The 14,966-nt window shown below is 45.9% G+C and overlaps 1 protein-coding gene across 1 annotated transcript in view; it reads left to right on the top strand.

Annotated features, from left to right (window-relative positions):
• Positions 1 to 13,754: 13,754 nt before the first annotated feature.
• The window catches only part of PRKAR2B (protein kinase cAMP-dependent type II regulatory subunit beta), a 149,918-nt gene continuing 148,706 nt past the window's right edge, over positions 13,755 to 14,966 (top strand). The window contains exon 1 of the mRNA XM_088480212.1: positions 13,755 to 14,929. Within this exon, the coding sequence (XP_088336338.1) occupies positions 14,659 to 14,929 (271 nt within the window). The 5' untranslated portion in view covers positions 13,755 to 14,658. The remainder of the gene's footprint in view (positions 14,930 to 14,966) is intronic.

Here is a 14,966-nt window from a genome sequence, read left to right as displayed (position 1 = left end):
CAGGCCTGCCAGGCCAGGAAGGTTCTTGTCCCATAAACGACTAGACATTAATATGACTCAGTGTTTCCGATGTGGTGGCTTCGGCCATATTGCCGCTAATTGTGCACTTACAACTGAACCTATGCAATGTGATACTGCTCATGTCTACCGCAGGGGGTCTTTCTTTGCACAGATAGCCTGTACGGCTGACCGGCAGGCTGAGACTGATAAGCACATGTGTGTACTCACTGTAGATGGCAACCGAGTAGAGGCACTGTTAGACTCTGGTAGCTTGGTGACACTTATAAAAGCTGAGCTGGTGAATCCCTTGAGGCATACAGGGAAAACTGTTGGTGTGACCTGCATACATGGGGATACTCGATATTATGTTACGGCCGAGGTGAACATTGAGACACCATGTGGCTCTGCTATAGTTTCTGTGGGTTTGGTGCATGGTCTGGTGTACGATGCAATATTGGGGAGAGACTTTGCTCACTTCTGGAAGTTGTGGGAAAGCCGTTTTGTTCCAGAGGTGAACAACCCTGATCCATTTGAGAAGGTTGTCGATGTAGTGGAGGAGGGAGTTTCTTCTGAGTCAGAGTTTTTCCCTTTTTCTACTATGGTTGGCGAACTAGAGAATGCGGAACGTGACGGTGGCCCGCCAACTGATGTGCCTCCCATTGAGGTGGGAAGTGTTGTTGGGCCAGGTGATCGTCTGCCTGATTTAGAGGTCAGAAGAGAGGTCTTTGCCGTCGAGCAGTTGAATGACCCTACTTTGGTAAAAGCCAGGGAGAATGTAAAAGTAGTTGATGGTAAACCCATAGACCCTGATAGTCCTTTGTCCTATCCCCACATGGCAATGTGTCAGGATTTGTTATATCAGGTGACTAAGAAGGGGGAAGTTGTTGTGGAACAACTAATAGTTCCCAAAGCCTACATTAGAACAGTGTTGGATCTGGCCCATGGTCATATAACGGCAGGCCATCTAGGGGTAGAGAAAACCACTGAGCGAATAATGCAGAGGTTTTTCTGGCCCGGGCTTCATAAAGAGGTATCTGACTTTTGCGCATCCTGCCCTGAGTGTCAGTATCATGCTCCCAGGCCACATTTTAAGGGTCCACTAGTTCCATTGCCTATCATAGAGGTGCCGTTTGAAAGAATAGCGATGGATTTGGTTGGACCCTTAATGAAGTCTGCCAGGGTACACCAGTATATTCTGGTCATAATGGATTACGCTACCAGGTACCCGGAAGCGATCCCGTTGCGCAATACGTCAACCAAGACCATTGCCAGAGAGCTAGTTCATGTCTTTAGCAGGCTGGGTATACCTAAGGAGATACTAACTGACCAGGGTACACCGTTTATGTCCAAAGTCATGAAAGAGTTATGCCGCCTGTTCAAAATCGAACAGTTAAGAACTTCGGTTTATCACCCCCAAACCGATGGGCTGGTCGAGAGGTTTAACAAGACGTTAAAACACATGCTTAGGAAAGTGGTCGACAAGGATGGTAGGGATTGGGACTACTTATTGCCGTATTTATTGTTGGCCATAAGAGAAGTTCCCCAGTCCTCCACCGGGTTTTCACCCTTCGACTTGTTGTATGGGAGACACCCAAGGGGGTTACTAGACGTTGCCAAAGAGACATGGGAGGGGCAGTCTAGTCCTTACAAAACGGTGATTGAGTATGTTTCTCAAATGCAGGAGAGAATTGCTGCCGTAGTGCCGATAGTGAGAGAGCACCTGGAACAGGCTCAACAGGCACAGCAGAGGGTATACAACCGCAATGCTCGGTTACGCAGCTTTGCTCCTGGGGACAGAGTGTTAGTATTGGTTCCCACTGTGGAAAATAAACTTTTGGCTAAATGGCAAGGGCCCTTTGAAATCTTAGAAAGAGTGGGGCAGGTCAATTACAAAGTTTACCAGCCGGGGAAAAGAAAGCCGGAACAGATATACCATATAAATCTGTTAAAGCCCTGGAAAGATAGAACGGTACTGTCGGCCGTCCGAGACCCTCCAGTAAGTCCAGGGCCCTTAGTTCCCGAAGTTACAGTGGCAAAAACCCTGTCGGCAATTCAACAACAAGAGGTCAAGGAGTTTCTGATTAGAAATAGGGTGCTGTTCTCTGACGTACCTGGGAAAACCTCGGTCATTAAACATGACATCATCACTGACCCAGGGGTTAAAGTTAATCTAAAGCCCTATAGGTTACCAGAAGCACAAAGAGAATCGTTGTCGAAAGAAATTAAAGAGAGCTAGAGTTAGGGGTTATTGAAGAATCACATAGTGAATGGTCAAGTCCCATTGTGTTGATTCCAAAGCCCGACGGGAGCGTGCGTTTCTGCAATGACTTCCGAAAGTTGAACAGTGTTTCAAAATTCGATGCCTACCCGATGCCAAGAGTGGATGAACACAATAGTTTTACATTATTTGGCCCCCCCATTACCTCCATACCCACCAAGCCAGGGGTATGGGGAACAGCCCCGGGCTTCAGCGTAAGCCTGTGGTGCTCGGGAGGGGGGGACGACCCTTCTTTGGGGGGTCTCCGACTCCCCCGAGATCACCAGCTTGCGCTGACCGATTTGGGGTGCTAATGCTTTGGACCTGGAGCCCCGGTGATTGGGTCTCCGGGCTGTGGCATTACAACCCCGGTCGGTTGGGTCTGGTGCTGGTCTTAAATATAGGGGGATCCCCATGTTTTTTTTACCCCTATATTTAAAACCAGAACTGGTCCCTGCAGCCTTGGGTTGGTTTCTAAAATACAGTGGAACCCTACACTTTTTGTTCCCCATATTTTTAGAAACCACCACTGGCTGGCAAGCCTGGGGCTGGTTTGGCTTTTGGGGGGGGGGACCTTAAGTCATTTTTTTTGTACATTTTTACTACTTTTTTTTACAGGTTCAACAAAACGGGAATTTCGGGAAATTTTCTAGGGACCCCCTAAAGATGTGTAGACATGGGGGAATCACTATGGGTACCCCCATTTTTAACTACTGAAGGAAGTAGGGGTTTCAAATAGCCGTGGCAGGTGCATTTTTGCAGAATTTAAAAAAAATGCGTTTTGGGACTTAAAAATATTCTAGTACCAATTTTCATGTACCCCAAATTTGATCATTTTTAAAAATGAAAAAAATAAGCTAAATGCTCTTCTGCATCAGTTCTTCAAAGTCGGGAAAAAAAAACACAGAGGCTATTTAAAAACCCTACTTTCTTTTGCAGCCAAAAACGGGGGTACCCACAGTGATCCCCATGTCTGAACATCTTTAGGGGGGTCCTAGGATTATTTCCCGAAAATTCTCGTTTTTTTACCGCCGATCCAAATATCGCCGGGTCCCGGTTTCGCCTACTTTCAAATTGAATACGGGGATACGCGGGCACGCGCGCGATGCTTTAACTCCTGGAAAACAGGCAAAGTCGGCGTTAAGTCCGGGCCGCATAAAGTTAACGCGGCTCGGCTCAAATTGAATACGGGCCCAAGTCTTGCTGCAAGATGCATCACAGGAGCCCAGCAGGTAAGGGCAGGGGCGGCTGTGGCTGGCACTTAAAGTGTGTGTCTCTCTGAGTAGACTGGACTAATAAACAGACTCAGGCTGTTCATATTGAATACTGTATTAGTATATAATAATGCTATATATGGTGATGATGTAATGGCAGAATTGTTACTGTATAGTATTTAATTAGGGTGTATAATGTGCATAGTAGTAGTGGCCGACATTCCGCCACCAGGCAAAATGCCGACGCCACTATCTCTCTTATGATCAAGATACCAGCGTCAGAATCCCGACAGCCAGCTGAGGGGGGACTTAGGGTTAGGCACTCCCCAGGGAGGGTTAGGCGACACTGGGGGGAGGTTAGGCAATCCCCCCGGGAGGGTTAGGTTTAGGATGCGGTAGGGGGGGTTAGGTTTAGACGCCCCCGGGGGGACTTAGGGTTAGACACCACCCCGGGAGTTTTAGGGTTAGGCTGAACAGCCACCAGTATTTAATCCCATTTCAATAGTGGCATGTACAGTACATAATATATAGCATATAATGAGTGTGCATAATGTGTACATAACATAATGAGAGTGCAAATCTAAAAAAGGTATAATAAGGGTGAATAAAGTATATAATGTGCAGGACAAAAAGTTTACGTGGGAAAAAGGGAAAAGGGGCTTACAGTATGTATCAAGGCAGTTGTTCATACAATTATGCAGAAACCACAGTTTCTGCATAATGTTAAGTATTACCGCTATATACTAATAGCTTAATGCAGGCAGGGCGCCGAGAGGGGGGTACTGATTACCTGGGCCCGGGCATGACAAGGGGCTTGAGCTGCCCGCAGCACACCAGTAATCATTTTGACGATTTTTTTTTTTCAACGTTTCAACCTTTTTCATTTATTCATGTTTACTAAACCTCCATGGGTGGCCAGCGGGGAGTGTCTCAGTGAGGTGACCACACTGACAGTGTCACTTGCTGGCTACAGCCGCTGCACCACTGCAGAGATAATGGTCTCGTGAGATAACGATGTCTCGATTTTGCAAGGTTCTTTCTCTGCATGGGCTCCAGGTGGTGGGCGGGTACTGGGAGGGAAGGACTACAGAAAGGCAGGCTGGGTGACCATGGGTGTGAGCAGTCTTGTTTGTGTGGCGCAGACAAGAGAGTGTGGGACTGTATACCTATGGAAAGAGCCGAGCACGCCACTGACTGCTGTAGCCTATAACTGAGACTTGGGTGAGTGACTTGGTTGTCAACTCTTAGACACTGTGGGTGGTGCTGCAACTGCTGCTGTACATTTATAAATTCTATATAATTATTGTTTAAATATAATGAATTTATCATCATTAGTGTATAACATATATCTACAGTATATATCTATCCAAAAGAGAGGCGGCACTCCCAGACTAATAAATGCAAAATAGCAAGTGCTTTTAATCAACGTTTTGGGGTGAAACCCCCCCATCATCAGGACACACAATAAAAAGTGCATAACAGTGCAGAAATTTATACTTACAGAAAGTAAGCTCTCTCTACAGCGTGCAGCCCGTTCCTCCGGTGTCCGTCCATCCACTTCCGGTTGCGGGTGTGATGTCATACCGGAAGTGATGTCTGCTGCAACTGCTGCCTGCTGCTGAAAGCTGCTGCACATTTATAAATTCTATATAATTAATTTTTAAATATAATGCATTTATCACCATTAGTGTATGTTATATATATAATATATATATCTACTATATAAAAGCGAAAATTTGTCCTTCTATACAAATCCACAGTTTACAAGCCACAATCGTGAAATTTTACATACCAGCGTATTAAAACACGGCGGAGGCAACTAAAAAAATTATAAATCTAAATTACTGTTAATTTTTAATTAATGAAAAACCACAATTTTTGCATAGCATTCACCCTCTACAGGTCAAGTACAGAATTACAAAAGGATTTAGCTTATCTACTATTTTTTCTTTTCTATCTTCTCTAGTAAGTCGAAATTAATTACTGTTACTTTTTAATTCATTATAAACCACAATATTTTTATAGCATTTGCCCTCTACAGGTCAGGTATGGAATTACAACAGGATTTAGCTTATCTACTATTTTTTCTTTTCTATCTTCTCTACTATATCAAAGCGAAAATTTGTCCTTCTGTACTTCTGTCTTTCTATACAAACCCACAGTTTTCAAGCGAAGATTGTGACATTTTACATACGAGAGTATTAAAACACGGCATAGGCAACTATAAAAATGTTAAATTGAAATTAATTACTGTTAATTTTTAATTAATTTAAAACCACAATTTTTGCTGGACGCTCATTGTGGGGCCTCACGGCATATGGGTAGGGCCTCAGAAAAAGCGTTTTGTGTCATGTTTTGTCATGATCTTAATATTTATTATCGAAGAGAGCTTTAGCAGGCTTTGCCAGCATTCTCAGCTCTCTGACTATACCAAATTACGCAACAACATTTACTTCTTTCTTCCAACTGTGTCAAAATGATGATTTTGCAAGGACCCTGCTGTACTGTGAGCTGGAATTCTTCTCCCAAAGTTTTTCTGCACAGAAAACAGGGAATCGCTGTAGATGGTCATCCTGGTATCAGAGCAACAGAAGCTCTTGGCCATGTTTACACTGTACATCCTACAAATTTTGAATGCTTCTATCTCCGAAGTTTCCTTTACACTGTTACAGGTCCTACTTGGTTCGAAGACCTTAGGACTGTTGATGGGGAAGTTTGTCACACTTTTCGTGAGGCCTGCCTAAGGAGAGGTTGGTTGGAGGATGATGTGTAAACAAACATTCTTAAAATCCCAGGCAATGCCAGGTACTCCAGTATATATATATATATACAGTCAGGTGCATAAATATTGGGACATTAACACAATTTTAATATTTTGGCCTCTATTCACCACCACAATGGCTTTGAAATTAAACAAACAAGATGTGCTTTAACTGCAGACTTTCAGATTTAATTTGAGGGTAATTACATCCAAATCAGGTGAACGGTGTAGGAATTACAACGGTTTCTATATGTGCCTCCCACTTTTTAAGGGGCCAAAAGTAATGGGACTATCAACTCAAAAGCTATTTCATGGACAGGTGTGGGCTATTCCCTCGTTATTTCATTATCAATTAAGCAGGTAAAAGGTCGGGAGTTGATTCTAGGTGTGACATTTGCATTTGGAATCAGTTGCTGTCGACTCTCAATATGACATCCAAAGAGCTGTCACTATCAGTGAAGCAAGCCATCATTAGGCTGAAAAATCAAAACAAACCCATCAGAGAGATAGCAAAAACATTAGGTGTGGCCAAATCAACTGTTTGGAACATTCTTAAAAAGAAAGAATGCACCGGAGAGCTCAGCAACACCAAAAGACACGGAAGACCACAGAAAACTGTGGTGGATGACAGAAGAATTATTTCCCTCGTGAAGAAAAACCCCTTCACAACAGTTGGCCAAATCAAGAACACTCTCCAGGAGGTAGTTGTATATGTGTCAAAGTCAACAATCAAGAGAAGACTTCACAAGAGTGAATATAGAGGGTTCACCACAAGATGTAAACCATTGGTGAGCCACAAAAACAGGAAGACCAGATTAGAGTTTGCCAAACAACATCTAAAAAAGCCATTACAGTTCTGGAACAACATCCTATGGACAGATGAGACAAAGATCAACTTGTACCAGAGTGATGGGAAGAGAAGAGTATGGAGAAGGAAAGGAACTGCTCATGATTCAAAACATACCACCTCATCAGTGAAGCATGGTGGTGGTAGTGTCATGGCGTGGGCATGTATGGCTGCCAATGGAACTGGTTCACTTGTATTTATTGATGATGTGACTGCTCACAAAAGCAGCAGAATGAATTCTGAAGTGTTTCGGGCAATATTATATGCTCATATTCAGTCAAATACCTCAGAACTCACTGGACGGCGCTTCACAGTGCAGATGGACAACGACCCGAAGCATACTGCAAAAGCAACCAAAGAGTTTTTTAAGGCTAAAAAGTGGAATGTTATGCAATGGCCAAGTCAATCCCCTGACCTGAATCCGATTGAGCATGCATTACACTTGATGAAGACAAAACCGAAGGGAAAATGCCCCAAGAACAAGCAGGAACTGAAGACATTTGCAGTAGAGGCCTGGCAGAGCATCACCAGGGATGAAACCCAGCGTCTAGTGATGTCTATGCGTTCCAGACTTCAGGCTGTAATTGCCTGCAAAGGATTTGCAACAAAGTATTAAAAAGTGAAAGTTAGATTTAAGATTGTTTAGTTTGTCCCATTACTTTTGGCCCCTTAAAAAGTGGGAGGTACATATAGAAACCGTTGTAATTCCTACACTGTTCACCTGATGTGGATGTAATTACCCTCAAATTAAATCTGAAGGTCTGCAGTTAAAGCACATCTTGTTTGTTTAATTTCAAAGCCATTGTGGTGGAGAATAGAGGCCAAAATATGAAAATTCTGTCAATGTCCCAATATTTATGCACCTGACTGTATATATATATATATATATATATATATATATATATTACACAATCTAGCTGCACACACAAATGTTGAAAGTCAGAAGTGCATGCCACATAATAGTGGTTACAATGTTCAAAAAAGAGAACCAGCACATTACTTTATAAATGCAAAAACCTCTTTATCATAAAAAGAGAAAAAATATCAGCATAAATGTATACAGGTGCGTTCACTCACGTAACCCAGAGACAGGGAGACTGTGCCATATAAAGACCAGGGTGGTAACAATTGCCAGTAAAGTCATCCCATGGGGCTGTGTTTAGTGCGTTCCCTTCATCAACAGATGACAAGGATACATACTGAATATAAAAAACAATCTTATATAACTTAGCCCACTGGACGTGTTCTCCCATGCTCTGCACCGGCCTGGGTCCTGGAAGTCCAGCAATCACACGTGAGACTGCTCACACCACGTGGCTAAGGCACCCGTGACTCAGTCAGGTGCATAGGATGACAGAGCAAGCAAGGTTCCCAGCATGTTGCCATGGTAACCCTGTAAGCAAAGTGCAGAAAAAATACATAAATGAAAATGTGACTTTCAAAAACACTCACCTTAAGAAGAAGAAAAAGCCCGCCCAACGTGTACCGTGATGCGCACTTGAACAACAGGAACTCCCAACTACCACCGTGTCTCCCGAGAGTAACGGAATATCCATCCACACACTTATCTTATAGCTTTCGGTAGTGCCTCTCTTCTGGGGTCCAGGACATGTCACACTGGGTCTCCAAAAGTAACAGTGGCTCTCAGTCAGGTGATTAATTTGGCCGCGGCATCCTCCTGCTCATGTGCTAGCGCGCTGCTTTGACAAGTCCTCGGCGGCACTTCAACTCTTAGTTCACACACAGGCAGACACACAGTGAAATGAACAAGCACGCCTAGCACAACGTGATGTCATCCCATCACATTGCGCAAGTACCTTCCAGTGAAAGGCCCCTTGTTTTAGTGCCAGGGGGAGGCGGAGCTCTGAGGTATCTACCGTGTCTTTTACTAGGTAGAAAGCAGCGACGAGTAATAAGAGAAAAAAAATTCTGCACACCTGGACCGCCCCTTAGTTTTGACTATGACCCTGAGGTGTTTCATACAGTATGCACAAATGCAGAAGGAATTACACAAAGTGTAGGATTTTGGTAGCGTGTCACAAGATACACGGATGCGTTGGCACTGTTGTACAACCCATAAAGCATGTGTTGGTACTACAGCAATGGAGCAGTGATTAGCGTACAAATGGGTACACTGAAATGTTGGCACTGTTTAAACAGTGCATCGCATCCAATAAGAGACACAGAAGTGTTGGCACTGTGGGAACATTGCACAGAGGCCCTGATTCAGAGCCGGACGCTCTGACAGAGCGCTCACTCTGAATCAGGGCCGTCCCTCCTCCTTTTTGGAGCGGCCTCCTGGCCGCTCGCATAGCTGTGGGTAACCACCCACAGCTATAGCGAGCAGCCAAAATGATGGTCGCGATGGTCAAGACCATCGCGACCATCGGGCTTGCGACGAGACCCTTGCGGTAGGGTCTCGTTGCCGCAAGCCCTGGAGTGCTTTTGGCTCTATCAGAGCCAAAAGCTCTCCCACTGACATCACTAGTGATGTCAGTGAGGCCGGCCCCAGACGGTAGGCGTTCCCGTGGGAACGCCTCCGTCTGGGCAGCCACGCCCCGGCACGCCCACCAAAGGGGGCATGCTGTCAATCACCATCAACAGCACGCCCCCTTTGGTGCGAGACCCATAACGACGGCTTGGCCGTTGTTATTCGGGTCTCGCGCATGCGCACAATGGAGCCGCCTCCGTCGTGCGCATGCGCACTTGGGCAACATCGACCCGTTTGCGAGCGCTCAGCGCTCGCGAGCGGGTCTGAATCAGGCCCAGAGTGCAATGAGAGGCACAAATGTGTTGGCGCTGTGGGAACAGCATGCAGCGTGTAATGAGAGGCACGGATATGTTGGCACTGTGGAAACAACATTGTGTAGAGTGCAATGAGAGTCCCGAATGTGTTGGCACTGTGGGAACAGATAGCAGCGAGCAATGAGAGGCACAAATGTGTTGGCACTGTGGGAACAGCATGTTGTGTGCAAAGAGGTACATGGAGTATATAGCAATAACACTCAAAAGCAAACAGCAAGTGTATCAGGTTACACACACGCAAACAGATGATAAATGCAAACATGTGGAACTGGCGCAATCAAATACCCTGGCAAGGCTTCTAAGACACCCATCAAACTTCACCAGGAATCCCTGCAAGTGGATATGGACATTGGGCCTGATTTAGCTAGGAATGCAAGTGTACACACGCACGCGGCCGCTGCGAATATATGCTAAACAATGAATACGCACAGCAACCGCAGCATCAAATGCAGACGCTCAGCACTACACAATGCCGCCCACTTCCCTTAACTCAAAGCCTTAGTCCACAAGACAGCGGAAACATCGAGAACCATCGGAACCATACGCACAATAGAGGTTGACCTGATCTCGTGCAGGGGTTTTGACCACTTCCTGCTTGCATCAAGCCGTTCTGGCTGTGTATGCCGCCGCACTGCCTTAATTATCCACGTCCCTATAACTGCGTCCCAATGCACAGGCACGTCTGTGCTCGCCCGACCATCCCCACAAACGGCACTTCCTGTCAATCATATCGGAAGGGTCTGCATACACACTGCATGTAGTCTGCGTACCCTTACACGATCGCTCTGGCTAGTTCGCGCACGCGCAGTGCGATGCATGCGCAGTGCGAAAACATCACAAGAGTGTGTGCGTTCTCTCACTTGCGTTCCTTGCTGAATTAGGCCCGTTATTCAGTGGGCCCAGGTTGCATCCCAGTGTAGTTGGTTCCCACCGTGAAAGCAACAAAGTACTTATTGTAGCTGGTATGAGGACTCTGCCTGTAAACCATGCAGATGGATGTGCTTCTGTAGAGGAAACAGAACACTAGAGTTTAAACAACAATGGGCCTGATTCACTACAGATTGCAATATTGCGTACACACGCAGTTCAACTGCGATAGCAAGGCAAACCACTGTGATCGCAATGCAAACTCCACATAAGGACGCCCACTTTACAAAAGTGTACGTTCGTAATGTTTAACAGAATAGCAAAACCATCGGTACAATCGAGTACCATCGGACTCATACGCACACTTGCAGAATCCCTGTGTTAAGGGCTCAGAGTCACTAGTGGGGAAAAGTCCTGCACAGCCTTGAGGGCTGGGGTATCTTGGCAAGATGCGGCCGTATAATAGTGATGCGACCTTTGGGACGGTAGCAGCCTGTGGGGCTGGTTGAGGCCTGTGGGCCTATGAGTTGAGATGCGGCCTTTGGGCCGGTAGCAGCCTCTGGGCTGGTTGAGGCCTGTGGGCCTATGAGTGGTAATGCGGCCTTTGAGCCGGTAGCAGCCTCTGGGCTGGTTGTTGTCTTGAGGGCAGAACGACTTGGCAGGAGGATGCTGAGTTGCTACCAGTGCCGCCAGGATGACACTGGCGACGGTGGGCTGGATTGCGCACTGAGGATGCTGAGTAGCTACCAGTGTCGCCGGGATGACACTGGCGATGGTACGCTGGATTGCTCACTGAGGATGCTGAGTTGCTACCAGTGTCACCGGGATGACACTGGCGACAGTGCGCTGGATTGTGCACTTAGACTGCTGAGTTGCGGCCAATGTCGCCGGGTTGACACTGTCGTTGGACACAGACTGGCCCTTCAGGCAGAGGAAGCGCACTTTGCCGCCTAGATGACACAAGCAGCACGAGCAGGTGGAATGCAGACTGCGCCGCCTGGATGGGATAAACGGCAGAAGATAAACACAGTAGCCTGGCTCTGGAACTCGACTGGAAAACAGCAGACTGGAACAACCGGAAGTACGAGAAACTCTATCACCGGCAAGGAGTGATGGACTGGCTGGAATTTAACAGGAACAGGGCCCAACCAGAGCAAGCCTCCCTAAGGAGAATCAATTAGTGTGCACCTGATAGTGCACACAGACAGGCACAAATTAGTGCAGAGGCTCAGCAGCAACCAGGACTGGAACTGCAAACAATATGCTGCTAACCACAGACCCGAACAGGAGGAAGGAGGAGACTTCAGCGAACCCCGCACTGCATTGGCAGCACGGCGGCTTGTGACACCCTGACCTTACTCAGAAATTGCTAACTTCCACACACTGCATATGGCTTTGCAGTGGCTAATTTATGCACGTGCAAATGATTTCCATTTCAGACCATTACAAAAGAAACTGTTAAATAATACTCATGATTTACAGGAATTCCAATTTGCATTTCAATTGTTCCTAAGTAATATTTCAGAGTAAGAAATATTTTATATTATTTCTCATATTTTACTAGACAAAATTATAATTGCTGCAATTTGTAACAAGAAATTCTGTTTATACAGTTACAGTTTCACATATACTTAATGGGACTAAATAGGCTATATGAACAAAAGCCAGATCTGTAATTTTGTATTTGTATAAGGAATAAGTTAAATATTTGGACAGAGCATATTCTCATTGCACTTGAGATGACCCACATGTCATAGTGTATTGGCAGACATTCAAAGTAAACTCTGCTCCATTAAAATACTGGCTATTCTAGTGTACAGTATAACTTTATTATAAAGCCAGAAGGGCTGTAGCAATGGGTGTGCAACTGGTACCAATGCAAGAGTTGGGTCCGGTGAAGACCGTAAGTGGGGATCTGTACTGTGACGTTAGCAGGTGCACTAATACCACATTCCGCTTCATCGTCCATTTTTGGAGGACTGCCACATTATTCATGTACTGTGGCCATTTTATTAACTACAGTAGATATTGGAAAAGTGCGCTGTGATCCCTCTGCTATCGTATATTAAAGCATCCCCACAGCTACCTATGGGGATTGCATAATGGCAAATTTACCAAAATCTTAGGGTTTTTGTGTTTGTTTTCTGTACTTACTGTAGTTTTATTAGCTTTCATGTTATACATATACGACAGCATTTTAAGTGCAGACTTAGGGCCTGAATGAGAGATGGACGCAATGGCAATGTTTACGCAGTTGAGTCATTATCGGTGGTCTGTGCATGCATCTGAGTCGCATTGCGCCTGCGTAATGTTACAGATGTTGATCGCAGTGAGGATTTATTCACAAAGTGACATGCAGGGACCGTTTGTGGGTGGCAACTGGCGGGGGTGGCGACTAAAACGCAAGCATGTTGCGACCATTTACAGGGCGTTTCTCTGCCTGCGACTGTGATCCCATATGCAGTAAAAATAGTCTCAGTTCTGTCTGCGCTACCATATGGGTCTGTGTGCAATCAGTGAGCTCGGGGTTAGAGTGCCTCATTACTCGCAGGGAAAGCCAGGCTTAGCCTACTTGCTCTTAACTGATTAAACCTTAAGTTCAGCAATTCTACGTAATTCTCCACAACCACCACCACCACCACAGTGAGATACCTCAATTTTAATATGATAAGACCTTTTAGGTGCTACTTTTGGCAGTTAACCAGCACTAAATCCAACACAAAAGAGGTGACATTGGGGAGGACTCAGGAGGGCCATAGTGAGCACACAATGAGCTACTGTAGTAATAATCGTGGAGAGTGACAGCCTAGAGCGCCGCACCCTGTAACCAGCATTCTCCCGCGCTGTGGCCGCTGTACAGGCGCAGTCACTCAGAGAGGTGGTTGTCATGGTTTCTGGGGAGGGGGTCACATGTGCGCTGCGAGTGCCTCTGTCTGTTGTAGCTGACACAGGCGGCGGCATGAGCCGGATGCTACTGTAGCTCGTATCCCGGGTCCGGGCACTACTATACTCAGGGCGGACAGGCGCGGATACTGACTGACTGCAGACAGGATTACATCGCCGCGCAGCGGCTCTCACCATGATGACGGTGCTGGTACCCAGTATACCGCTGATTTAGTGTTTGTTGTTGCCACCCGCGGATTTAATTCTCGTGCTGGGGAGCGGGCTTCCTGTGAAGTATCAAAGCAGCGGCGTGGGAAGGTATTCTGCATCACTGATGTAATTAAATGGGCAATCTAAGCAACTGAGGACCTCTGTATTGGTGCCTCCTCCTCCATCATCCACTCTGTATGGTAGCGCAGTTGTGTATCCGTCTGAAACAGGAGCAAATCCCCTGGATTGTCTTCTCTCCTGCAGAATAACTGTCTGCCTGGATTTGTGTTCATGCACTAGTAACCTCTAATGCACCTCCTCAATGCGTTTGGACCATCATCACTTTTGCCTCTGGCTCTTTTTATGTTTTAGCCCTAAATCGTCCTGTGTGATCCATTTGTGTGCATACAATCCTGTTACACTGTGTCCATGCATTCATTTTAGCTGGACCTCACTGACTTCCCCCTTTCTCAATGTATGTATTTAGTAACATTCTCATTTAAAACAAAAGTGTAACTCTTCCAGGTAGAGACAATCCCTTTCCCCGCGAGCTGGCATTTATCCCCTGGAGCAGTATATTTATTGCAGTGGCTATTTTATCTCTCTTGCACCCCCCTATGTTTCTGCTCATTTCCACGTTCCCTACCTGGGTAACCTGTCATTGTGTAGCTGCTTCAGGAGAAACACAATCCACAGCTTCTCTTGTGCTATAAATATATGCACACATTCCTATCTTCATATTTTCTTCTTTATAGATATTGACATTTTTTTTTCATTTGCCACCTAAATCCCTAATTTGATCGTTGCCCCAGGAATGAGTATAGAAATCCCAGAGGGGCTGACGGAGCTGCTGCAGAGGTTTACAGTGGAGGTGCTGAGGAGGCAGCCTGAAGACTTGCTGGAATTCGCCCTGCAGTACTTCACCCAGCTGAAGGAGTCTCAGAGCCAAGGGGCTACCCTAAGTCATGGCACGGACTTACCTTTCAGACACTCCAAAGGGGTCAACTTTGCCGATGAGCCCATGCAAACCGACTCTGAAAATGGGGATGAAGAGGAAGATGATGATGATGATGAAGAATTTGTTGGTGAGTGCCATTTACTTTTTCTTTTCTGTGTTTTAAT

This window comes from Taudactylus pleione, unplaced genomic scaffold, assembly GCF_031769625.1.
Source record: "Taudactylus pleione unplaced genomic scaffold, aTauple2 ptg000251l, whole genome shotgun sequence".
In the NCBI taxonomy this organism is placed as follows: Eukaryota; Metazoa; Chordata; class Amphibia; order Anura; family Myobatrachidae; genus Taudactylus; species Taudactylus pleione.
The sequence above is the reverse complement of the archived record's forward strand: the minus strand, read 5'-3'. Positions and strand labels throughout refer to the sequence as shown.